General features: G+C 38.2%; 1 protein-coding gene across 1 annotated transcript in view; it reads left to right on the top strand.

Annotated features, from left to right (window-relative positions):
* Positions 1-27,743, top strand: part of C6 (complement C6) — a 400,163-nt gene that overhangs the window by 352,339 nt on the left and 20,081 nt on the right. Inside the window, exons 11-17 of the mRNA XM_059060881.2 lie at positions 9,518-9,684; positions 12,061-12,286; positions 13,186-13,357; positions 13,703-13,814; positions 17,006-17,138; positions 18,043-18,231; positions 23,184-23,274. Of these exons, the coding sequence (XP_058916864.1) occupies positions 9,518-9,684; positions 12,061-12,286; positions 13,186-13,357; positions 13,703-13,814; positions 17,006-17,138; positions 18,043-18,231; positions 23,184-23,274 (1,090 nt within the window). The remainder of the gene's footprint in view (positions 1-9,517; positions 9,685-12,060; positions 12,287-13,185; positions 13,358-13,702; positions 13,815-17,005; positions 17,139-18,042; positions 18,232-23,183; positions 23,275-27,743) is intronic.

The following is a 27,743-nucleotide window of genomic DNA, read 5'->3' as shown; positions in this document are numbered from 1 at the left end:
TGTAGTACATATATACAATGGAATACTACTCAGCCATAAAAAAGAATGAAATAATGCCATTTGCATCAATGTGGATGGACCTAGAGATTATTATACTAAGTGAAGTAAGCCAGACAAAGATAAATACCATATGATATCACTTCTGTGTGGAATCTAAAATATGATACAAGTGAACTTATTACAAAACAGAAACAGACTCATAGACATATTATAGAAAACAAACTTAAGGTTATCAAATGAAAAGGGGGGTAGAGATAAATTAGGAGTTTCAGATTAGAAGATACAAACTATTATATATAAAATAGATAAGCAATGTCTTACTGTATAGCACAGGGAACTATACTCAGTATCTTGCAATAAGCCATAAAGGAAAAAATATGAAAAAGAATTTTTTATATGTGTGTGTACATATATCCATATATATGAAAAACTGAATCACTCTGCTATACACCAGAAACTAACAGAACATTGTAAATCAACTATACTTCAATTTTTAAAAAAAGACAAATAAGTTGTAAGAGAAGTACATTAAAAAGGCTCAGGCAACAAAGCCAGAAACCTGAGTGCTGTCTTTGACTTCTCCCTCCCTCTTTCTAGCCTCTACATCCAATAAGTAGTCATTCTTTCTCCTAAATATTTCTCCCAGTTCTCCCCAGGTCTTCATTTCCATAGACATGCCTTCCATTCATCATTTCCAAACTGGATTACCACAGAGGCCTCCTAACTCGTTCCCTTGCCTCTGGTCTTGCCTTCTTCCAATCTATTCTACACATTTTCTGTTAAAGGAATATTCTCCAAGGCAAATCTTATCATGAAACACTCATGCCTTAAACTTGTCATGGTTTCACATAGCCTTGAAGATAGGTTCCTGCCTCTCTCTCTGCCTAGCTAAACTTTATGTAGTCTCCTAAATAAGTCATGCTCTCTTCTGTGCCTTGCCATTATGAATAACTCCTTCCTCTGTGTAAAATTTTCTTATTCCCTCACTCTTCCTGACTGATTGCTACTTCTGCTCAGAACAAAGGAAATCAGAACCACAAAAACTCCCAAAATATGAAGTTTATATGGTCATGGGAGGACAGCCAAGGAACAGATAATAATATAATATTTACTATAATAATAAATAGGTAGTTTTAAATATCAGAGCCTATCAATGGTCTACATGTGGATACCAATGTTGAACATAAGCAAAATGAGAGCTGATATGACAACTACACATTTGTATTATACCCCCCCAAAAGAGAAAAGTATGCAAAGCAATCAACCTAGTAATATAAACCAAAGAATGTACAGATTCTATACCAGTTTGTCTTGCAATAGAATAATTTAATAAGAATGTGAATTTAGTAAATCAAAAGTCCAGAGATGAAAACATTAAATATAAGAATTAATTGAAAAGGAAGATTTCAAAGCTAAGGTACAAAGACAGCAAATATTGAAAAGTATTGCCATTATAGTTATAAATAGATACTGCAACTTCAAAATATAATTGTCTGAAGATAAAATTAATAAAGAAAATATCTAAAGTAATTCATAATGAATACAGAGAAAAAAATCCAGATATTAACCATTATTAAAGAATATCTAATGGAAATGGAACGACAAGTGTAATTCAATAGATGGGAATTAGTGTTCCTGAAATAGCCCAAGAAATGAAACAGAAAAACTATTTTTTTAAATATATATAAATAAATATACATATATATATATATATATAAAGTCCCTGAAATAAAGGAAGAAACTTGTCTTGATTATTTGTATCAGAAATATTGTTCAAATATATAATTTCAAGACAAATTCTAGTTAATTAACTAAATACAAAGTTTTTTAAATGAATTCAAGTATCCTAGCTGAAAGAACAAGTTCCCTACAGAATAACAACAAAATCTGGCTGGCGTCAGACTTCTTCTTGACAAAATACAAAGCTACAAGATGATAGAGGAATGTCCACGAATTTCTAAAAGAGAAAAGAAAATGTGTTCATATGTAGAGGTAACATAAAGACATCTCAAAACATGAGAGAATTCTGGAAATATTCCTTCTTGAATACTTACTGAAAAAAAAACTACTCGACTATAAAATCCATCCAACATAGAGATGAGAAAATGTCAAATATGAATTCTAGTTTTCAGCTTATAGAGACACAGCAAAATCAGAGACTATTGCAATAGTCTCCAAACTGGTTAAGCAACTATCAATCCTGCTCAGCTGACACATTGTTAATATTCCTGAATTGTGTCAAGTCCCCAACCCAAGTTTTTAGTGCCTGGCTTATAGCAGATTCTCAACTAATGCTTATTAATCACAATGACAATTTGCCTAAAAACAAAGACACATTTGTGTTGTTTTCTGAAAGCAAAGCACACTTAAGAACATAGATTTGGATGGACTGGTTCAAGATGGCAAAGTAGAAGGACATGTGCTCACTCCCTCTTGCGAGAGCACAGGAATCAAAACTAACTGTGAAAAATGTTTGATAGGAAGACACTGGAACTCACCAAAAAAGATACCCCACATCCAAACACAAAGGAGAAGCCACAATGAAACAGTAAGATGGACGCAATCACAATACAATCAAATCCCATAATCGTTAGGTGGGTGACTCACAAACTGGAAAACAATTATACCACAGAAGTCCACCCACTAGAGTGAAGGTTCTGAGCCCCATGTCAGGCTTCCCAACCTGGGGGTCTGGCAACAGGAGGAGGAATTTCCAGAGAATCAGACTTTGAAGGCTAGCGGGATTTGATTGCAGCATTTCAACAGAACTGGGAGAAACAGAGACTCCACTCTTGGAAGACAAACACAAAGTAGTGTGCACATCAGGACACAGGGGGAAGGAGAAGTGACCCCATAGGAGACTAAACCAGACCTACTTGCTGGTCTTGGAGGATCTCCTGCAGAGGTGGGGGGCAGCTGTGGCTCACCATGGGGACAAGGACACAGGCAGTGGAAGTTCTGGGAAGCACTCCTTGGTGTGAGCCCTCCCAGAGTCCAAGATTAGCCCCACCAAAGAGCCTCTAGGCTCCAGTGCTTGGTTGCCTCAGGCCAAACAACCAACAGGGAGGGAACTCAGCCCCACCCATCACCAGACAAGCAGCTTGAAGTTTTACTGAGCTCTGCCCACCAGAGCAACACCCAGCTCTACCCACCACCAGTGCCTCCCATTAGGAAGCTTGCACAAGCCTCTTAGATAGCCTCATTCAACAGAGGACAGACAGCAGAAGCAAGAAAAACTACAATCCTGCAGCCTGTGGAACAAAAACCACATGGACAGAAAGATAGACAAAATGAAAGGGCAGGGGCTTCCCTGGTGGCACAGTGGTTAAGAATCCACCTGCCATGATATACTTAAAGTGATGAAAGGAAAGAACCTACAACCAAGGTTACTCTACCCAGCAAGGATCTCATTCAAATCCGATGGAGAAATCAATAGCTTTACAGACAAGCAAAAGCTAAGAGAATTCAGCACCACCAAACCAGCTGTACAACAAATGCTAAAGGAATTTCTCTAAGTGGGAAACACAAGAGAAGAAAAGGACCTACAAAAACAAACCTGAAACAATTAAGAAAATTGTAATAGGAACATATATGTCAATAATTACCTTAAACGTGAATGGATTAAATGCTCCAACCAAAAGACACAGGCTTGCTGAATGGATACAAAAACAAGACCCATATATATGCTGTCTACAAGAGACCCACTTCAGATCTAAGGACACATACAGACTGAAAGTGAGGGGATGGAAAAAGATATTCCATGCAAACGGAAATCAGAAGAAGGCTGGAATAGCAATACTCATATCAGATAAAATAGACTTTAAAATAAAGAATGTTACAAGAAGCAAGGAAGGACACTATGTAATGATCAAGGGATCAATCTAAGATGATATAACAATTATAAGTAAATATGCACCCAACATAAGAGCACCTCAATATATAAGGTAACTACTAAGAGCTATAAAAGAGGAAATCGACAGTAACACAATAATAGTGGAGGACTTTAACACCTCACATACACCAATGGACAGATCATCCAAACAGAAAATGAATAAGGAAACACAAGCTTTAAATGACACAATAGATCAGAGAGATTTAATTGATATTTATAGGACATTCCACCCAAAAACAGCAGATTACATTTTCTTCTCAAGTGCGAATGGAACATTCTCCAGGATAGATCACATCTTGGGTCACAATCAAGCCTAAGTAAATTTAAGAAAACTGAAATCAGATCAAGCATCTTTTCTGAACACAACGCTATGAGATTAGAAATCAATTACAGAGGGCTTCCCTGGTGGCGCAGTGGTTGAGAGTTCGCCTGCTGATGCAGGGGACACAGGTTTGTGTCCTGGTCTGGGAAGATCCCACATGCCTCGGAGCAGCTGGGCCCGTGAGCCATGGCCGCTGAGCCTGCGCATCCAGAGCCTGTGCTCCGCAACAGGAGAGGCCACAAGAGTGAGAGACCCACATACCGCAAAAAAAAAAAAAAAAGAAAAAAGAAAAAAAGAAAAAAGAAAAGAAAAGAAATTGATTACAGAGGAAATAATGTAAAAAATACAAACACACAGAGGCTAAACAGTATGCTACTAAAAAACTAAGAGATCACTGAAGAAATCAAAGAGGAAATCAAAAAATACCTAGAGACAAATGACAATGAAAACACAACGATCAAAACCTATGAGATGCAGCAAAAGCGGTTTTAAGAGGGAAGTTTATAGCTATACAAGCCTACCTCAAGAAACAAGAAAAATCTCAAACAAAAAATCTAACATTACACCTAAAAGAACCAGAGAAAGAAGAACAAAACCCAAAGTTAGCAGAATGAAAGAAATCATAAACATCAGAGCAAAAATAAATGAAATAGAAACAAAGAAAACAATACCAAAGATCAATAAAACTAAAAGCTGGTTCTTGGAAAGGATAAACTAAATTGATAAACATTTATCCAGACTCATCAAGAAAAAGAGGGAGAGTACTCCAATCAATAAAATTAGAAATGAAAAAGGAGAAGTTACAATGGACATGGCAGAAATACAAAGCATCCTAAGAGACTACTACAAGCAACTCTATGACAATAAAAAGGACAGCCTGGAAGAAATGGACAAATTCTTAGAAAGGTATAACTTTCCAAGACTGAACCAGGAAGAAATAGAAAATATGAACAGAGTAACCACAAAGAATGAAATTGAAACTGTGATGAGAAACCTTCCAACAAAAAAAGTCCAGGACCAGATGGCTTCACAGGTGAATTTTATCAAACATTTAGAGAAGAGCTAATACCCGTCCTTCTCAAACTCTTCCAAACAATTGCAGAGGAAGGAACACTCCCAAACTCACTCTACGAGGCCACCATCACCCTGATACCAAAACCAGACAAAGATACTACAAAAAAAGAAAATTACAGACCAATATCACTGATGAATATAGATGCAAAAATCCTCAGCAAAATACTAGCAAACAGAATGAAACAATACATTAAGAGGATCATAGACCATGATCAAATGGGATTTATCCCAGGGATGCATGGACTCTTCAATATATGCAAATCAATCAATGTGATATACCATATTAACAAATTGAAGAATAAAAACCATATATTCATCTCAGTAGATGCAGAAAAAAAACTTTTGACAAAATTCAACATCCATTTATGATAAAAACTCTCCAGAAGGTGGGCATAGAGGGAAACTACCTCAACATAATAAAGGCCATATATGACAAACACACAGCACACATCTTTCTCAAGGGTGAAAAACTGAAAGCATTTCCTCAAGATCAGGAACAAGACAAGGATGTCCACTCTTGCCACTATTATTCAACATAGGTTTGGAAGTCCTAACCAAGGCAATCAGGGAAAAAAAAGAAATAAAAGCAATACAAATTGTAAAAGAAGTAAAACTGTCACTGTTTGCAGATGACATCATACCATACATACATAATCCAAAAGATGCCACCAGAAAATTTCTAGAGTTAATCAATGAATTTGGTAAAGTTGCAGGATACAAAATTAATGCACAGAAATCTCTTGGATTCCTATACATTAACAACAGAATATCAGAAAGAGAAATTAAGGAAACAATCCCATTCACTATTGCAACAAAAAGAATAAAAAACCTAGGAATAAACCCATGTAAGGAGACAAAAGGCCTGTACTCAGACAACTATAAGACACTGATGAAAGAAATCAAAGACGAGACAAAGAGATAGAGAGACATACCATTCTTTGGATTGGAAGAATCAATATTGTGAAAATGTCTATACTACCCAAAGCAATCTACAGATTCAATGCAATCCCTATCAAATTACCAATGGCATTTTTTACAGAACTAGAACAAAAAAATCCTAAAATTTTTATGAAAACACAAAAGACCCCAAATAGCCAAAGCAATCTTGAGGGGAAAAAATGGAGCTGGAGGAATCAGACTCCCCAACTTCAGACTATATTACAAAGCTACAGTAATCAAGACAGTATGGTACTGGCACAAAAACAGAATTATAGATCAATGGAACAGGATAGAAAGCCCAGAGATAAACCCCCACACCTATGGTCAACTAACCTATGACAAAGGAGGCAAGGATATACAATGGAGAAAAGACCGGCTCTTCAATAAGTGGTGCTGGGAAAACTGGACAGCTACATGTAAAAGAATGAAATTAGAACACTCCCTAACACCATACACAAAAATAAACTCAAAGTGGATTAGAGACCTAAATGTAAGACCAGACAGTATAAAACTCTTAGAGGAAAACATAGGAAGAACACTCTTTGACATAAATCACAGGAAGATCTTTTGTGACCCACCTCCTAGAGTAATGGAAATAAAAACAAAAATAAAGAAATGGGACCTAATGAAACTTAAAAGCTTTGGCAAAGCAAAGGAAACTACAAACGAGATGAAAAGACAACCCTCAGAATAGGAGAAAATATTTGCAAATGAATCAATAGACAAAGGATTAATCTCCAAAATATATAAACAGCTCATGCAACTCAATATTAAAAAAACAAATAACCCAATCCAAAAGTGGGCAAAAGACCTAAATAGACATTTCTCCAAAGAAGACATACAGCTGGCCAAGAGGCACATGAAAAGATGCTCAACATCACAAATTAGTAGAGAAATGCAAATCAAAACTACAAAGAGGTATCCCCTCACATCAGTTAGAATGGGCATCGTCAGAAAATGTACAAACAAATGCTGGAGAGAGTGTGGAGAAAAGGGAACCCTTTTGCACTGTTGGTGTTGGTAGGAATATAAATTGATACAGCTACTATGGAGAACAGTATGGAGGTTCCTTAAAAAGCTGAAAATAGGATTACCATATGACCCAGCAATCCCACTACTGGGAATATACCCAGAGAAAACCATAATTCAAAAAGACACATGCACCCCAGTGTTCATTGCAGCACTATTTACAATAGCCAGGTCATGCAAGCAACCTAAATGCCCATCGACAGACAAATGGATAAAGAAAAAGTGGTACATATATACAATGGAATATTACTCAGCCATAAAAAGGAATGAAATTGGGGCTTTTGCAGAGGTGTGAATGGACCTAGAGACTGTCATACAGAGTGAAGTAAGTCAGAAAGAGAAAAACAAATATCGTATATTAATGCATATATGTGGAATCTAGAAAAATGGTACAGATGAACCAGTTTGCAAGGCAGAAATAGAGACACAGATGTAGAGAACATACGTATGGACACCAAGGGGGGAAAACGCCAGGGGGGATGAATTGGGAGATTAGGATTGATATATATACACTAATATGTATACAATGGGTAACTAATAAAAACCTGCTGCATAAAAGAAATAAAAATTTTAAAAAGAACTTAGATTTGTCTATTTCTAACCCTGAGCTACTTTGATTAAATCATTTGACTCCAAACTTTTATAATTTGTGATGGTACCATTAAATTTTTTTGAGAATATATCCCTAATATATGTATACTTACTAACAAATGTTTATAAATATATTATTCTAAAAATACATTATGGACAAAAATATATACAAGTGTGGAAAATAGAAAATATCAAAAGATAATCTATACAAAATAAACAGAATTTTTCCTTGTCTTGCTCATATCATAATGATAATACTTCATAAAATTCCTTAAAATTTTTGATATGCTTTGAGAGTGGTTTGCTGTCAAACTCATGTTGTGATTGATGAGAAGCTTGTGGAAGAAATAGAAGTGTCTCTTCTTCCTTCTATTTGTTGTTTTCCTTATGTTTGCACTGTTGGTATCATCTTCAGTCTGCCTTTTCTTTCTGGAATCCTTTTAAGCAATTTATTCACTTGTAAGCATTCTGTTCAAAGTATCTAGTAGAATAGTAAATAGACTTAATTCGTTCTTTCTTCAGGGTCCCATGCTTATCATATATAGCTCTTACCAGTGTCAATCCATTTATGACATATATCAATCTGCATGTCAGAGTCACCATCAATAGGTATATGATATATTGGCAAATAATAATTTCTCCCTTATTTTATATGAATATTAAATGCAAAAAAACTCTAAAATTTCTTCTTATACCCCTCATAGGCAGCTCACTTTGAAAAGGACCATACTTGCTTCATAGAGAGAGTATTTCACCCATTGTTCTAATCATCCTAGACTCTCTTACTGCAGAATTTCTAAACAGTTAGGGGCATGGCTGATCCTTACTGACACTCCAGAACAGATACCAGATTAATGCCATTAACTATTACCCATATCACTAGCTTCTTGTCCATTTGATTTTATTTCTCACTATAATTTCTTATTACTCAATTCCTACCCATATTAAAGACACCTTTAGTTAAGAGGAATTGTTTTGAAAATTTATATGAAAGATCTGTGCTGTATAGAGTAAACGCCAGTACCTCTAAAGCAACATTGTGCCAACTTTTAACTTGAGGTTTAATTTTTTTTTTTTTTTTGGTTAGTTGTACTTTTACTCCTGTCTTTAAGCTTAATGGTATTCTATCAACATTTTTCTGTAATTGTAGTCAGTTATGGCATGGCAGTCAACTGATTGGATACCAGAAACCATGTGGTTTATGTTATTCCAGGGGCCCAAGACATATGCCCATATAAGTCAAAAGTGGGAGGCTTGGCATCAAAGAGCAGGAGACAGAGTCCTCAGGCCTTGGGCTACATCTGCATTCTAGCCCCCCTTCTCCCCCTTAGTATCCACGTGTTCCAGGCCAAATTACTTCTGGCTTCAACGTCCATGTTTATAACACCTACTGCTCCAGGTTGTTATGAGAATTACATAAATAATGAGTGCAGAGTGCCTGGCATACATGTGTTGCTTAATAAATGGTAGCTGTTGGCACTATTATTATCATTTCTATTATTAAACTCCCTATAGGGACAAGAGACGTGTTCTCTTGCTTTTCACTTAGTTTACTTAATTGAGCTACATGACTCTACCTTCTGCTTCTTTCTCCTGTGCAAATAGGCTTTACTTTCAAGTTTGAATTTGCAATAAAATTAAATGAGTAATTTTCTTGAAATACCTTGCAGGTTCGTTTATACAGGGATCAGAGAAATCCATATCCCTGGTTCAAGGCGGGAGGAGTGAGTATGCAGCAGCTTTGGCATGGGAGAAAGGGAGCTCTGGTCCAGAAGAGAAGACATTTTCTGAGTGGTTAGAATCAGTGAAGGAAAATCCTACTGTGATTGACTTTAAGGTAAGATTGAAAAGCATTATGGGTAAGAGCTAAGGCAGTTCTCTGGCGGCCCAAACTGTACATCACACAATTTCTTTTCCATTTTCTTCTCAGATGATAAAAGAAAAGTCTTTCTTTAGTGTGCATGCACAACATACCTTTTTAAAAAACATTAAATTACACATCTCTTGTTTATGCTGTTCAAACAAGCATTCTGTAGTACAGTATTTAGAATTCCCAGCAGACATTAAACACCAGAAGAGGGAGTTTAGTACATGAATCTGCCTAAACTTACCTGGAGTAGTGTTCTACTCCCCATGTATGTAATAAATTTGATCTCTGTATTTTTCTTGCAATTCTTTATTTGATGAACCCTCCTAAATCTTCATTTATAGCTCTGTGGGGTAAATGGGATTTTAGACCCATTTGATTTTCTGTTTCTATCACCATTGATTAAATTTACCAGTCTTATATTTGTTGTAGTTACATTAAAGGGTGATTTTTATTAGGTAAAAATACCTTGTCCAAAAATCAGTCATATGCCACTTTGAGCCAGTTTTGCCTAAAACATAAGCAAATTTTAAAAAGCCCCTTAAGGAGCTATTCTGCTCAGTTCATGTAAATGAAAATAAAGAAGTTCAATCCTCATGAAGGCAGAATGATTTACAGGTAGCGTGAAGATACTTGGAGCTCTACAAGTTATGGTAGGAAAATGAGGTCCAGCTGCCTATCTGGGCACTTGTGAGTCATACACTGCTCTAGAGAGTCATTCCTCTGAGGTTTTAAAATGTTAATTAAAATGAGCCCTGGAAGACCTAAATAGACATTTCTCCAAAGAAGATACACAGATTGCCAACAAACACATGAAAGGATGCTCAACATCCCTAATCATTAGAGAAATGCAAATCAAAACTACAATGAGTTGTCACCTCACACCGGTCAGAAAGGCCATCATCAAAAAATCTACAAACAATAAATGCTGGAGAGGGTGTGGAGAAAAGGGAACCCTCTTTCACTGTTGGTGGGAATGTAAATTGATACAGCCACTATGGAGAACAGTACGGAGGTTCCTTAAAAAACTACAAATAGAACTACCATATGACACAGCAATCCCACCACTGGGCATATACCCTGCAAAAACCATAATTCAAAAAGATTCATGTACCACAATGTTCATTGCAGCTCTGTTTACAATAGCCAGGACGTGGAAGCAACCTAAGTGTCCATCGACAGATGAATGGATAAAGGAGATGTGACACACATATACAATGGAATATTACTCAGCCATAAAAAGAAACGAAATTGAGTTATTTGTAGTGAGGTGGATGGACCTAGAGTCTGTCGTACAGAGTGAAGTAAGTCAGAAAGAGAAAAACAAATACCATATGCTAACACACATATATGGAATTTTTTAAAAAATGGTTCTGAAGAACCTAGAGGCAGGACAGGAATAAAGACACAGACAAAGAGAATGGACTTGAGGACACGGGGAGGGGGCAGGGTAAGCTGGGATGAAGTGAGAGAGTGGCATGGACGTATATACACTACCAAACGTAAAATAGATAGCTAGTGGGAAGCAGCTGCATAGCACAGGGAGGTCAGCTCGGTGCTTTATGACCACCTAGAAGGGTGGGACAGGGGATATGGGGATATATGTATACATCTAGCTGATTCACTTTGTTATAAAGCAGAAACTAACACACCATTATAAAGTAATTATACTCCAATAAAGATGTTAAAAAAAAAATGAGCCCTGATTTTGTGTTAGCTCCATATTTGTTACTGTAATTCTTCTATTGATCCTACCAGCATGTTCTTTTCTCTATTTTGTCTCTTCACATTTTCTCATCTGGTTCCATCAAAAGCCAGTAGTAGTGTCCTTGGAAAAACAAAGAACACTGAAAGCCTCTCTTCACCCTTTCCAGATTTTTCTCCTTGAGTCAAACTTGATGAGCCTTCAGCAAACCATTCCTGAGCTGCCTAACTCTTGGTCAGTTTTCTCAGTACTTTGATGCGTGCATTTGATGCTTAATAAACAAGTCAATGTAAATCCAAGTAAGCGACACCTCATGTGAGGCTTCCTCCATAGTAGAATTCCGGGGAAAGTAAGCTCCAGATACTTTAACACCTGCCACGCTTTAGGGACAACAGAAGCCAGCTAACCTTGCAGATAGCTGCTCTACTCACTGTAGAAGGGAAAGAACCTCCCCCGCCCTCATGGGGAGGGCTTTTCTCCACTAGTCCAATCTACAGATATACCATATTCTACAACAATCCCCTTGAAGTGTGGGACTTTCCAGACCTTGCCTCTCATTCCACAGCAATTGGGCGATGATGGCAACATATGCCAAAAAGATGTGACTCTGACTGGACCTCCTCTCTCCCATCTGCTCTTAGCTTGCTCCCATTACAGACCTGGTAAGAAATATCCCCTGTGCGGTGACAAGACGGAACAACCTCAGGAGAGCTTATCGAGAATATACAGCCAAGTTTGACCCCTGCCAATGTGCTCGATGCCCTAATAACGGCCACCCCATGCTCTCAGGGACCGAATGTCTGTGCGTGTGCCAGAGCGGCACCTATGGTGAGAACTGTGAGAGGCGCTCTCCGGATTACAAATCTAGTAAGTGTCTAACTTGCTATGAGGTAGGAAGCTTTCCCCTCCCAAAGGTATTGTGGGTTGGTCAATGAAAACAACAAAACAAAACTTCTCTGCATAAGAGAACTGCATAAGCAATTTCCACCTTATGCAAACTCACAAGGAAAATAGGCCTGGAGAAAGTTAGACTCGAAGGTCAAACAGTCCTGGTGTGAATCTCAGCTGTAACCTACCAGCTATGTGACCTTGGGAAAGTGGCCTAACCTTTCTATGCCTCAATCTGTTCATCCATAAAATGGGGATAATGCCACTATATACCCAAAGATTATATATGTGTATATATATAAAAAATATACAGCACAATGGCTATAACATAAAATAAATAAATAAAACACACTATAAAGTAAAATATGTGATGCTCTTGTTATAAACCTCTTGTGCATTATAATGTAGAATGAGGGTGGCTTGTAATAAGGGATACATTAAGACACAACCAAAGTTTTCACACAGGACCAAGCAATGTTCATGGTTACCTCTAACCCTCCTTAGAAAGAGGACATGTCATGGGAGTAAGAATATAGTCTATTACCTTTAAAAATGTAATTTTATATATATTCTATTTGGAAGAAGTTCATATGTATACATATATTTATGTATATATGTATGTGTGCGATATGTTGCTGATAGTTGAAAATCATTCATAGTTGTTGCCATTTTATTCAGGCTGTGGGAACAGGAAAGGGAAATCAGGTGATATGTCAGGCCCTTTGTGCAGATAATTTCTTTTAATCCTCACAATAACCCTATGATATTCCGCAAAGGCTCCCACAGCTAAACTGTGAGGAAGCCAAATTGACCTGGCTTCAAAGCCCCAGTTCTCCCAGAGGCACCATGATGGGTGGGTGGGTCTTCCTGTGTTCCAGATGCTGTAGACGGGAACTGGGGCTGCTGGTCTTCCTGGAGCACGTGTGATGCTACTTACAAAAGATCGAGAACCCGAGAATGCAACAACCCTGCCCCCCAGCAAGGAGGGAAAAGCTGTGAGGGGGAGAGGCGGCAAGAGGAGCACTGCACATTTTCCATAATGCAGAACGAGTAAGGATGTGTTTGGGGAGAGAGCAGGGCATCTCCCCCAACACTGCTACTAAACTAGACAGTTAAGATATTTCTTTTCTTACTGCTAAGTAAAGAAATGATTAGAATTTTACCTATTCCAACACAACATATCAGTGAGATGTTAGATCGGCTGCTACCCCTTTTTCTCTCTGTTTTCTCTCTTTTTAAAATGTATTATATACATATATATATACACCTATATAATGTATATATACGCATGCATATATGTATATACACAAACATGAAAATGTGTGTATACATATATACATATATATATATACACATATTTATTGTATTATGCACACGTTTATTTTTCCCTTTTAGCGGACAACCATGCATCAGTGATGATGAGGAAGTGAAAGAAATAGACCTCCCTGAATTAGAATCAGATTCAGGGTGCCCTCAACCAGTCCCTCCAGAAAATGCATTTATCCGGGTAAGCATCCTGACCTTTACTTTAGGTTTGGAATCCAAAAAAATAGAACTTAGGAAGCATGCACTTTCTTTTATTTAGAGTTATTTTTTTCTTAGTTTAATAACTTGTTGACTTAAAAAGTAAAAAAGGAATATTTAGAAGGCTCCATCACTTTTCCCTGTGAATTCCCTGGAGGTGTCCTCATACCTGGTTGTTAGACCAAACTAACACACACACTTTTGTGTGCCTTGGCACTACTAACTCATGTGGTGGTACATTTATGTGAGTGGAGAATGGTTTGGATGACTTCTGTAGGAATCTGCAACTAAGATCTGACTATTTCTGAATCTGAGCAAAGTAACCCCCTATCTAAGGCACGTTATCAGAGAAACAAACTAGTCTTGACTGTAACATAGGAGGTGTTGAGTCTGTAATGGCTTCTTAGGTTAAGAACCTATAGAACTCTTAAGCAGTCAGTACAGTTTTAATACCTTTTACTTTTATCTTTTTTCATTAAACCACTATATGTTTCTATGATTAAAAACAACTAAATACTTTTTGTTAGACAGTTCTGTGGCTTTAGATATAAACTTTCAGGAGATAGATAATATTTAAAATTGATCACAGGAGGCATGTGCCCTAATCAATTTTACCTTTTTTTAAAAAAGTGTACCTTTCTTAAACACAGTAAGGCCTTTAATCTGTTTCCAACTGTATCATATTTATGATCAAAAATCATTACCCTCAATTCTCCAGGGCCAGCAAATAAATATCCATGGAGCATAGTCTGGGCTAATGTATCTTCCCTGTACATTCATCTTCTGTTCATGTATCAGGTACCAGGCCTAAAGGTAGGTATAAGGTACCTACCTTATACCATGTATAAGGTACCAGGCCTAAAGGTGTGAGGGGGAGGAAATATTTTAGAAGGGGAGTAATGTCGATTAGTCTTTACTCTAGAACCAGAGATTCTCACACTTCAGATGCACTAGAAGCTAGTCTTGAGCAGCGCCCAGAAACTTCCATACCTCACAAGATCCCTGGTAATACCGATGCTGCTAGTTCAGAAGTCACACTTTGGAAACAAATCCTTTAGAATAGGAGTTAGCAAACTATGGCCCACAGACCAAATCTGGCCTGCCCTCTGTATTCTTTTCTTTTCTTTTTTAAATGAAATTTATTGGAACACAACCACATTCCTTTGTTTACATAATGACCATAGCTGTTTTGTGCAACTGTGACACAAGGTGGCAGACACTGCTTGACCTGCAATTGACGATCAAGGCCCTTTATAGAAAATGTTTTCCAGTCCCTGTCCTACAACAGTAACCCCAGAATTGCATTTTGTCAGATACAGATACCTAAATAATTTTTAATCCATTTGTGCCAGCTGCTTAAATAAAGTATTAAAATGATTGGCATTCGAATTTTAAAAACACACAAAGGGTTTAAACAGTGATTCATTCTTCTAATGACTCTTTACAAAATTAGATTATATGTTTCCATTTCCATGAATAAGTTCACTCCTTGTTTTAATTTGTTCTTTATTAAAGGCCTAATTCCTACCTGATGATAGTTTTTGCTGAAAAGTAATACAATTTTAACTTTTCCTAATGAGTGCCTTCTAGATTCCTAGTAGCAAAATGCCCCTTATGTGGAGTCAAACAGCGTCAGGTATGCCTCATTCCAGGCTAGAGCAATCATGTCATTGCACGTGAAGATATCTTTTCAGTGACCAAGACACAAGTCCTATCCCCATTGGCAAGTGACAGTGACTAAGGGTCCTTGTTTAGTCGGTCTAGCAGATATGTCGGACAAAGCTTGATGGTTGCAGCATACACTTACACGTAATAGCTTCATAAGAGAAATGGAAGCAGAAGTTTATGACAATAATTTATTTCAGGATGAATGTGCAGCCTTTGAATAAAACATCTAGATCATTAATACTGCTCATCATGCTATTTCCCCTGGAAACACAGCCATACCCATAATAACCAAAGATGGAATGTTCTTTTTTGTATTCAGGAAATTAATCATCTTCTAGGAGAAAAGTTGAATCACATGGCCAAGTAATAACAAATGTTGACGATTGAGCTTTCACCTCCCTCAAAATTCCCAACTTCGATTCTCAGAGAATAATTTCCTAGTCAATTCTTTGTACTTGTCTCCCACTAGGTAAGGAAAGAGTTACATTACTGTCTTCCTAAGAAGGAGAGTGTTTTGCATTTTTGCAGCAAAGAGTTATTAAGCCCCATGTAAAGGCTTGTGAGGGGAGACCTGGTCATAGAAGTACCACTCAAGTGTAGGGGTGGGGATGATAAATGTGATCAACATAAATTAGAGCTTTATACAAGTTTCCCGCCAAAACTGAAAAGATGGTACACCTGATGAAGCTGGGGAAATGAAAGAGATTCTCCACAGAGGAAGTTCTATTTGAGTTGGGTCTTGAGAGAACAGAAGAGAGAAGATGTTGAGGATAGAGGGAACAGCCAGGTAAAGACAGGGAGGCATGAAAGAGAGTATTATGTGCAAAGAAGAGTAGATGGCTTTGTTTTGCTAGAGCATAGGTTCTATGGGAGGAAATGGCAAGAGGTGAGGATGGGGAAGTGGGTTAATTCCCATATTCCAAGCTAAGAATATAAAACCCATATGATCTTTAAAATCTTTTAGTGAACCCCAAATGCCAGGAGTTGTACTTTAATTACACATTAACTGGGAAAGTATATGATGACCAATAGGTTATTAGGAACACTTTCAAATGATTTGTAGTCAATGTGTTACCATAGCATCTGCATATATTTGCTGCATATGCAGGATACATTTTTTATTCCATTTATAGCCACTATAGCGTACATATATAGTTTTCTTTTTCTTGCAATAGTAAGCCATCTCATATACAGAGCAGAGCAAGTTATTAATTAAAATAAATATACATATATATTCTAATCAATTTAAGCAGCAATATGGAAGATGGATTAGAAGAGGGACCGATTAGACAGTTGCCCTGGTAAGAGATAATACATGCTGTGAGCAAAGACAATGATGATGGCAAAGGAAAGGAGAGAATTTTGAGAGATATTTGGAAGTAGAAATTGAGCAGACTCTGAGCAGATACAAGTGTGAAGGAACAGAAAGAATCCAGGAGGACACCGAGGTGTTTGAAGGTATTATTCATAACATTAGTAATGTGCTGATATCTGTTTTAATTCTAGAATGAAAGGAAACTGTACTCCGTTGGGGAAGAAGTTGAAATCGTATGCCTTACTGGTTTCAAACCTGTTGGATACCAGTACTTCAGCTGCTTACCAGACAGAACCTGGAGGCGAGGAGATGTGGAATGCCAAAGTGAGAACTGGGCAGGCCTTCCACATGACTCTGTTAGAGAATGGATGTGCCCCAAATAAATAGAGCAAAGTCATACCCTTAGATTAGTACACTTTACTATTTTTCAGTAACTCTGGTGAAAAGGTTTAGTAAGGCAGGAAGTAGGATTCATCTGCTCAAATTAGACTTCAAACTATCTTCATATTTTAGTTGTCCTGCCCCTGAGTATTAGAAGGACTGTGGGGGCATGTGTTTAAGAAGAAACCTGGGAAGTCTGCTAACTGCATCTAACCACAGGCATCTGCCTTGCCCGATGTACAAAGAGATGCGAAATAATGAGTCCCAGGAAGCTGATACTTACACTCTTTGTGTATCAGAGATGGGATTTTTTGTGAAATGCTATTTTCTCCTTGGAGCACATCCACATCCTTTGCTCAAAGAGAGAGGAGGAGTTTGCAGGCTCCCCACATAACCGTGCTTCAGGAAAGTCAAAATGCGATTCAAACAAGGCTCAGATGGGGACGCCAAAGAGTTATTCTGGAATATCATGCCACAGAGTTGAGACCAGTGTCAATTAGAACATCCTGTCTCTGTGTCACCCACAATGTGGTGATTTGCTTTTGGGAAAACTCACTGGGGAGAAGAGTGGAAAAGATTATTTCTTGAAAAGGTCCCAATGACGTAATGAGAAGAGTATCTGAAGCCAGTTCCTTAGCAAGTTGTTCAGTTAATAGAAATAAAGACAGTTTCCCAGTTTCTCAACTGGGATCCTCAACCCCCAGTTTTTCTCATCAAAAGGCAGCATTAAAGCTGAACCAATGTGGTAAATCATATTAAAATCACTTCTTGGATTACACAAAATCTGCCTGTATCCATTGAGTATTCTGCTTCACCAAATACATCTGAAATATTTCTCTCTCTGCAGGGACAGAGTGCCTCAAGCCAGTGGTGCAGGAAGTACTGACACTGTCACCATTTCAGACATTATATAAAATCGGTGAATCCATCGAGCTAACCTGTCCCAGAGGCTTTGTTGTTGCTGGGCCATCAAGGTACACATGCAGTGGGGATTCCTGGACGCCTCCCATTTCAAGCTCACTCACCTGTGAAAAAGGTGAGTAGCTGCTCAGGATACTGGGGTCTACTAAGGTGGTGTCCTTTGTGGTTGGTCGTGTAGCATCTACAGAGGAGCTATTTCTTAAGAAGATTCCACTGACGGGCTGGGTTGTATTTCACCCCATGTCGATGATGAGGTCAGGCAGCACATAAGTAGCTATTGGTCAAGTGGATATCTTCAAATATTAGACAGTGAGGTCAGTTTTCTTTTCCAATTTAATACTTCACGATTTTCAGTGAGTGCAAGTGCTCTCATATGAAAAAATCAGAATTGATGGTTAACTGAAAATTTAGTTCAAGTGGAGAGCCATAGAAAAGTAATCCACATTACTTTTTAAGTAAACATTTTATTTTAACTTAGAACATAGAAATACACAAATGTTCACCAAATTTTCTGACATAGGACCAACCTCTTAGTTTCTAAAGGGTCTCCTGATTTGAGTTTCAAGATTTTTCTCAAATAAAACAAATACAGAATTCATCCTCTATGTTATCCCATATCAGTTTCTCTAAAACAATGGGATTTTTAACTCCAAGTGGGGCACTTCTTTAAGAAACCCCTCTGCTGAAGTCCCATCCCCTGGTTCTGATGCCATTGAGCTGGGAGGGCCCAATATTTCGTGTTGGTATAAAATCTCTCCGAGTTACTCCAGATACAGACAAAGTTGAGAATGATCTCTCTTTTGAAGAGAGATGAAAGCTTAAAGGCAACTTTTGCAGCAAATTTGACTACAAAATGCTTTTATTTTTCCTTAATCTTTTATAGTAGTCCCATCCACATTAATTCAAAGCAAAATTTTTGCAAACCACTTTCAATTATTCAGCATTTTCAACTTAGTTTTTATAAAAATAACTTTTTTTCCTCCTGTATTAGTTGATATGTTTAATCAACTTACACAATTACAATAGTAACTGGCATAAATAGACTTGGAAACAAACAAAACTGACTCTTGGTTAGTCTAGAGCTGGACTGGTAGGGGTAGAAGTGTGAAGCTATGGAAGAGAGGAGCTTATAAAACCTGCTGTTCAGTGTTGGACAGGCAGCTGGCATGGAGCAGCTGAAAACCCTGGTTAGTCTGGCCTGCTGGTGACTTGGAGGACAGTTAAGGGAGCTTCTACTAATTCATATCTTCCAAATTTCTCAACATGCTTTTTCAACTCCTGTCTCATTTTTAATCAGAGAATCCTTGATGATCTCTCTGAGCTCAGATATGATTGAGCCTATTTTCTCAAGAAAAAACCAAAGGCACAGAGAGGCTAAACTAGTCCCAAAGTCAGACAGTTTGGGTCAAACAAGAACTGTGCAGCAGCTCTGATAATTCCTCAAGCTCTCTGCCATCTTGCCTTCTTTATCCTCTTCTGGCTTTTTTACCATGTGTGAAAGAAAAGAGGAAACTTCACCTATTTTATAACCTTAAAACTATTGATAAAGAGACCACATGGAAATTTGTGAGAACTTCAGGTTAGTACTGTGGCTTGGTTTCACTAGTCTCCTGATCATATATGTCAGAGGTATGAATGCATTTGGGGACCACAGGGTTTAGAGAGTTAAGATCCTCTGGGCATCTTAGGTAGTATCCTCCTCTTTATAAAAATAACAGCATATGTACACACACACACACACACACACACACACACGCAAATGCACACATGTCTCCGTGTTTGGAAAAGAAATTAAAATTATAATCCAAACTGAGAGATAACAAAATGTTCTACATCAAGATAAAGGAAAGAAATATCCTATCTCATATACTTTCTCTCAACAACGCTGGCAGGAAGATCAATGAAGGGAGTCAGAGAAAAAGAAAGAAAACCATCAACAAAACTGAACACTCTTTCCTGTCAATATGGGAGGAGCTGTGTGATAAAGAGACTTCAGGTCATTTGTTGGCCAGGAAGACTTTTTTTTTTTTTTTTTTTTTTTTTTTTTGCGGTATGCGGGCCTCTCACTGTTGTGGCCTCTCCCGTTGCGGAGCACAGGCTCCGGACACGCAGGCCTGCCGGCCATGGCTCACAGGCTTAGTTGCTCCGCGGCATGTGGGATCTTCCCGGACCAGGGCACGAACCCGTGTCTCCTGCATCGGCAGGCGGATTCTCAACCACTGCGCCACCAGGGAAGCCCCCAGGAAGACTTTTAATTCTTTCAACGTGAAAAAGAATTTTGCTTCCTGAAGAAATGAGATGCTGCACACCTCCACTGTTAGTTTTTTCCCTTCCTCTAAGAAATCAACACCTCCAGAAGATCCCCTAGCTCTCAGCACTTAAAAATCGCAGTGTTCTCATTTCCGTGTTACTCAAAAACTGTGCAGGGCAGGCAGCTGAGGGCCAGTTTGGGCTTCCACCTGACGCTTAGTGAGGGAGCAAAGAGTCCTTGCAGGTGATCATTGATAATGTCAAATCGGTAGGGAGGGAACAATGCTCTGTGTGCTTGAAAGTTGATGCTCTTTGGAAACAATGTATAGCTTAGGGTCCCTCCTTGACCTAAGCATGGATTTATTTACAAAAGCCAAAGGCCACACAGAAACCAAAGAAAAACGAGCCCATGTCAATGGAAATACTAGTATCTGAGACCTTAACAGCAGCTATAGGTCTCCATGTTCATGAAAGTTCTGAGCCAAATTTCACCAGATGGAATGAGGGTCCTAACAGAGGTTAATAATAGGGAATGGAAATGCATAGCAGCAAAGAAGAAAACCTACCAATTTTCTAAATCTTTATTTTTGCCTCTAACATAAACCTCCTTCCCTACCAAACCTCCTACCTGATATACCTGCCTACAACCCTCCTTTGACAATTACTTGCTTACAGAGGCCACTGTGGTTCTGTGGATGCCTGATTAGTCAGATCCAGTCCAGGGACTAGACTGTGTTTCATCCAGGAAGCTCAGAATGTCAGTTCCAGGTTTTACTCAACCATTCTAAAGCTTCTCTGGATGAGCCTGAACATAAGCAAAGATAACCAAGATTTCCCCTTCCATATAATATATCCAAGTGTTCTTCCTTTTACTTTAATCTCCCTCCCTCTCATACACACTATTCAATTGCTCATCTTAGGTCAAGCATCATTTCCTTATAGATCTTCCTTACATTTCTCAGTTGCATTTTTTTGGTGATATGATCTCCTGGAAATATATTTCTTCAAAATACCTATCTCTGCCTTTAATTATAAACCCATCACTATGATTCTTTGATTAATGTCTATTTTCCCACTATTAGGGGACTACTACTGTTTTCATTCTTTTTTTTTTTCCACATAACATCCTAATATCTAGAATATCATGCAGGGATAAATAGCCACACTTGGGAGTTGCATTTCTTCATTGATTATTCTTATTAAAAAAACTGACTTTCAAGCCATTATCCCCCCAAATCCATTCACACGATTGTCGTCACTGACATCCATATTGCTAAACAGAATAGACAATATTTTGGTCCTCATCTGCCTTGCCCTCTCAGCAGCATTCAACAGTGTTGACCTTCTTCTGTGCATTCGTTCTTTCCCTGGCTTCCAAGACACAGCACTGTCTGGTTTAGCTTCTACCTCTCTGGCTGCTGCCCTCTATTTCTGGCAGGCTCCTGCCTTTGCATGGACTTTAAATGTTGGAGTTCCTCAAGGCTCAGATCTTTCCCCTCACCTCATGCTACACTCTCCTGCTGGGGAATCTCACCCATACCCATAGCATCAGTGATTCCCCCATAGGCTAATAACAAATTTAAATCTTTATCACAGACTTCTCCACTGAGTTTTAGACTTGAATATTCAAATTCCTATGTGTCTATTTTGTTTGGCTGTCTTAAAGAGACTATAAATTCAACATATGCAGAGAGGAATTCTTGAGTCATCACCGTAGCTTCCCTGCAACTATCCTCTTCTAGTATTTTCTATTTCAGTTAAGGCACCAATATCTATTCTCTTATACAAACTATAAACCTAAGAATTATACTTGACAGTTCTCATAACTTACCCACAATATGCAATATCATCCATTCTATGTGCTTAAACTGTCTCAAGTTCATCCACTTCTCTCCATTTCTACCTCTAGCATTTTGGTCCAAATTACCATTCTCTTTCACCCAAACTACTATAATAACCTCATAAATTGTCTATTCTCTTGACCACCATGCCTCTCCAAATTCATTCTCTACAGAGAAACCAAAATTAATTTCTTTTCCAAATCCAGACCTGATTTTGTCACACCACCTACTGCTAAAACCTATCAAAGACTTGCCACTGCTTATAAAATAAGACAAAAATCCTTTGAAAGCCCTTTATGACCCTACACAGTCTGCCACACAGCCATCTCTCTGGCTGTACCTTTTCCATGCCCTTGTTTCCCTGGCTTTCTTACAGTTCCAAGAAAATCACACATTACCTCTCTTTTGACCATGTTTATGCATGCTACTGCCTTTGCTTCAAACACACTCTCTTTTCTCTTCCCATTTTACTGTTCATAACCTTCCTGGCTACATCAATTTTCTTGATTATATGCTTTCTCTTTAATAGCACAAATAACAGCAGCAATTCTATGTGTACAGTGTGGTTTTTTTTGATGAATGTCTGTCTGCTCCACAAGACTAGAAGCTCCAACAGCATGGGATCTGGGTCAAATTTTTCTCAACCCACTATCCCCAGAACCTATGGCAGTGCTGGGAAATCACAGTCGCTCAATAAATGTTTGAATAACAAATGAGCAAAAATTTCACCAATTCCATTTTCTTTAGTTTTCTGACTTAGTAGCAGTTCTAGGTTGGAAAACAATAGCTCCTAGAGCTAGAAAGGACCTTTCAGATGGACTCTTTCATGACAACATATTTGGAAAAGCTAAAATGAATGCTCTAACTCCAAAAGATAAATGAGAACCTTTCACCACTGCCTTTTCTCCTAAATTCAAACTTATCACTTGAAATCCATGCTGTGCATTGTTCTTATCTTCATTTTCTTTTGTTTCAGATACCCTGACACGCTTAAAAGGCCATTGTCAACCAGGACAAAAACAGTCAGGATCTGAATGCGTTTGCATGTCTCCAGAAGAAGACTGTGGGTAAGAGATACTCTATGAACTCTGTTTAGAAATGGAAAACCAGTCTAGTGTAACCAACTTAATGGAGGAGCTGGGCTTCTTGAACCATGAACACAAAGCATATTAATTCTTCACATAACCGATACCCCCTGTGCTCTGTTGAATTCCTCCTTTCCCACTTGGTAGCAAGCTTTCTTAATTGTTTCTCACTCTTGTCCACTAAGTTTGCATGGCTTTTGTTACTAAAACAGTCTCATTCTGCGGGCGCGAGCTGCAGCTATCAGCACAGACACCAGAGACGGGCATGAAGCGCTAAGGCTGCTGCTGCAGCCACCAAGAATCCCATGTGCAAGCACAGGTCACTCTCCACAGCTCCCATCCTGGGAGCCTGTGCAGCCTGCCACTGCCAGGGTCCCATGATCGAGGGACAACTTCCCCAGGAGAACACAAGTTGTGCCTCAGACTGGTGCAACATCATGCCAGCCTCTGCCACTGCAGGCTTGCCCCTCATTCTGTGCCTCTCCGTCGCCCCAGCCTGAGTGAGCCAGAGAACAATAATCAGCCACTCCTTTAAGCCCCTCCTGTCTGGGTGAAGAACAGATGCCAGAAGGCAATATACATGAAGAGGCGGGGCCAAATCCAAAGCTAAACCCCAGGAGCTGTGCAAACAAACGAGAGAAAGGGAAATTTCTCCCAGCAGCCTAAGGAGCAGCGGATTAAATCTCCACAATCAATTTGATATACCCTGCATCTATGGAATACCTGAATAGACAAGGAGTCATCCCAAAATTGAGGAGGTGGACTTTGGGACCAACTGTAGACTTGGGGATTGCTGTATGTGACTGACTAGTTTCTGATTTTTATGTATATCTTAGTATAATTTTTAGTGCTTGTTATCATTGGTGGATTTGTTTATTGGTTTCATTGCTCCCTTCTTTTTTTTATTACTTTTTAAATTTTATTAATATTTTTTTATTTTAAAAACTTTTTATGTTATTTTATTTTTTTCTTTGTTTCCTTTTTTTCTCCCTTTTCTTCTGAGCCATGTGTCTGACAGGGTCTTGCTGCTCCAGCCAGGAGTCAGGCCTGAGCCTCGGCACTGGGAGAGCTGAGTTCAGGACATTGGACAACCAGACACCTCCTGGCACCATGTAATACCAATAGGCGAGAGCTCTCTCAGAGATCTCCATCTCAATCCTAAGACCCAGCTCCACCCAACGGCCAGCAAGCTCCAGTGCTGGATACCTCATGCCAAACAACTAGCAAGACAAAAAGACAACCCCATCCATTAGCACAGAGGCTGCCTAAAATCATAATAAGGCCACAGACGCCCCAAAACACACCACCACATGTGGACCTGCCCACCAGAAAGACAAGATCCAGCCTCATCCTCCAGAACACAGGCACTAGTCCCCTCCAGCAGGAAGCCTACACAACCCACTGAACCAACCTTAGCCACTGGGGACAGACACCAAAAACAATGGGAACTATGAACCTGCAGCCTGGGAAAAGGAGACCCCAAACACAGTAAGTTAAACAAAATGAGAAGACAGAGAAATATGCAGCAGATGAAGTAGCAAGGTAAAAACCCACCAGACCAAACAAATGAAGAGGACAGAGACAGTATACCTTAAAAAGAATTGAGAGTAATAATAGTAAAGATGATCCAAAATCTTGGAAATATAATGGAGAAAATACAAAACATTTAACAAGGACCTATAAAAATTAAAGAGCAAACAAACAATGATGAATAACACAATAAATGAAATTTAAAATACTATAGAAGGAATCAATAGCAGAATAACTGAGATAGAAGAATGGATAACTGACCTGGAAGATAAAAGAGTGGAAATAACTACCACAGAGCAGAATAAAGAAAAAAGAATGAAAAGAATTGAGGACAGTCTCAGAGACCTCTGGGACAACATTAAATGCACCAACATTTGAATTATATGTGTCCCAGAAGAAGAAGAGAAAAAGAAAGGGTCTGAGAAAACATTTGAAGAGATTATAGCTGAAAACTTCCCTAACATGGCAAAGGAAATAAAGTCCAGGAAGCACAGAGAGTCCCATGCAGGATAAATCCAAGGAGAAACACGCCAAGACACATATTAACAAACTATCGAAAATTAAATACAAAGAAAAGATAATAAAGGCAGTAAGGGAAAAGCAACAAATAACATACAAGGGTATACCCCTAAGGTTAAGAGCTAAACTTTCAGCAGGAACTCTGCAAGCCAGAAGTGGCGGGACATACTTCAAGTGATGAAAGGGGAAAACCTACAACCAAGACTAATGAGCAAGGATTTCATTCAGATTCAATGGAGAAATTAAAACCTTTACAGACAAGCAAAAGCTAAGAGAATTCAGCACCTACAAACCAGCTTTACAACAAATGCTAAAGGAACTTCTCTGGGCAGGAGACACAAGAGAAGGAAAAGACCTACAATAACGAACTCCAAACAGTTAGGAAAATGGTAATAGGAACATACATATAGATAACTACCTTAAATGTAAATGGCTTAAATGCTCCAAACAAAAGACATAGACTGGTTGAATGGATACAAAAAAGAGACCCGTATATATGCTGTCTACAAGAGACCGATTTCACACCTCAGGACACATACAGACAAAGTGACAGGAAGGAAAAAGATATTACATGCAGATGGAAATCAAAAGAAAGCTGGAGTGGCAATTCTTATATCAGACAAAATAGACTTTAAAATAAAGACTATTACAAGAGACAAAGAAGGACACTACATAATGACCAAGGGATCACTCCAAGAAGAAGATATAACAATTGTAAATATTTATGCACTCAACAGAGGAACACCTCAATTCATAAGGCAAATGCTAACAGCCATAAAAGGGGAAATAGAGAGTAACACAATCATAGTAGGGGACTTTAACATCCCACTTTCACCAATGGACAGATGATCCAAAATGAAAATAAATAAGGAAACACAAGATTTAAATGACACATTAAACAAAATGGACTTAATTGATATTTATAGGCTTTTCCTTCCAAAAACAATAGAATACACTTTCTTCTCAAGTGCTCATGGAACATTCTCCAGGATAGACCATACCTTGGGTCACAAATCACGCCTTGGTAAATTTAAGAAAATTGAAATCATATCAAGTATCTTTTCCTACCACAATGTTATAAGACTAGATATCAATTACAGGAAAAAAATGTAAAAAATACAAACACATGGAGGCTAAACAATACACTACTAAATAATCAAGAGATCACTGAAGAAATCAAAGAGGAAATCAAAAAATACTTAGAAACAAATGACGATGAAAACATGACAACCCAAAACCTATGGGATGCAGCAAAAGCAGTTCTAAGAGGGAAGTTTATAGCAATACAAGCCTACCTCAAGAAACAAGAAACAACTCAAATAAACAATAACACCTTACACCTAAAGCAATTAGAGAAAGAAGAACAAAAAAAACCCAAAGTTAGCAGAAGGAAAGAAATCATAAAGATGACATCAGAAATAAATGAAATAGACATGAAGGAAACAATAGCAAACATCAATAAAACTAAAAGCTGGTTATTTGAGAAGATAAACAAAAGTGATAAACCATTAGCCAGACTCATCAAGAAAAAAAGGGAGAAGACTCAAGTCAAAAGAATTAGAAATGAAAAAGGAGAGGTAACAACTGACACTGCAGAAATACAAAGGATCATGAGAGATTAAAACAAGCAGCTATATTCCAATAAAATGGACAACCTGGAAGAAATGGACAATTCTTAGGAAAGCACAACATCCCAAAACTGAACAAGGAAGAAATATAAAATATAAACAGACCAATCACAAGCACTGAAATTGAAACTGTGATTTAAAATCTTCTAACAAACAAAAGCCCAGGACCAGATGGCTTCACAGGCAAATTCTATCAAACATTTACAGAAGAGCTAACACTTATCCTTCTCAAACTCGTCCAAAATATAGCATAGGGAGGAACGCTCCCAAATTCATTCTACGAGGCCACCATCACACTGATACCAAAACCAGACAAAGATGTCACAAAATAAGAAAACTACTGGCTAATATCACTGATGAACATAGATGCAAAAATCCTCAACGTAATACTAGCAAACAGAATACAACAGCACATTAAAATGATCATACCCCATGATCAAGTAGGGTTTATCCCAGGAATGCAAGGATTCTTCAATATGCGCAAATCAGTCAATGTAATGCACCATATTAATAAATTGACAGATAAAACCACACGATAACCTCAATAGATGCAGAGAAAGCTTTTGACAAAATTCAAAACCCATTTATGATAATAAAAAAAAAAAACCCAGAAAGTAGGCATAGAGGGAACTTACCTCAACATAGTAAAGGGCATATATGACAAATCCATAGCCAATATCATTCTCAATCATGAAAAACTGAAACCATTTCCTCTAAGATCAGGAACAAGTCAAGGTTGCTCACTCTCACCACTATTATTCAACATAGTTTTGG

Source organism: Kogia breviceps, chromosome 4 (assembly GCF_026419965.1).
Source record: "Kogia breviceps isolate mKogBre1 chromosome 4, mKogBre1 haplotype 1, whole genome shotgun sequence".
In the NCBI taxonomy this organism is placed as follows: domain Eukaryota; kingdom Metazoa; phylum Chordata; class Mammalia; order Artiodactyla; family Physeteridae; genus Kogia; species Kogia breviceps.
The sequence above is the reverse complement of the archived record's forward strand: the minus strand, read 5'-3'. Positions and strand labels throughout refer to the sequence as shown.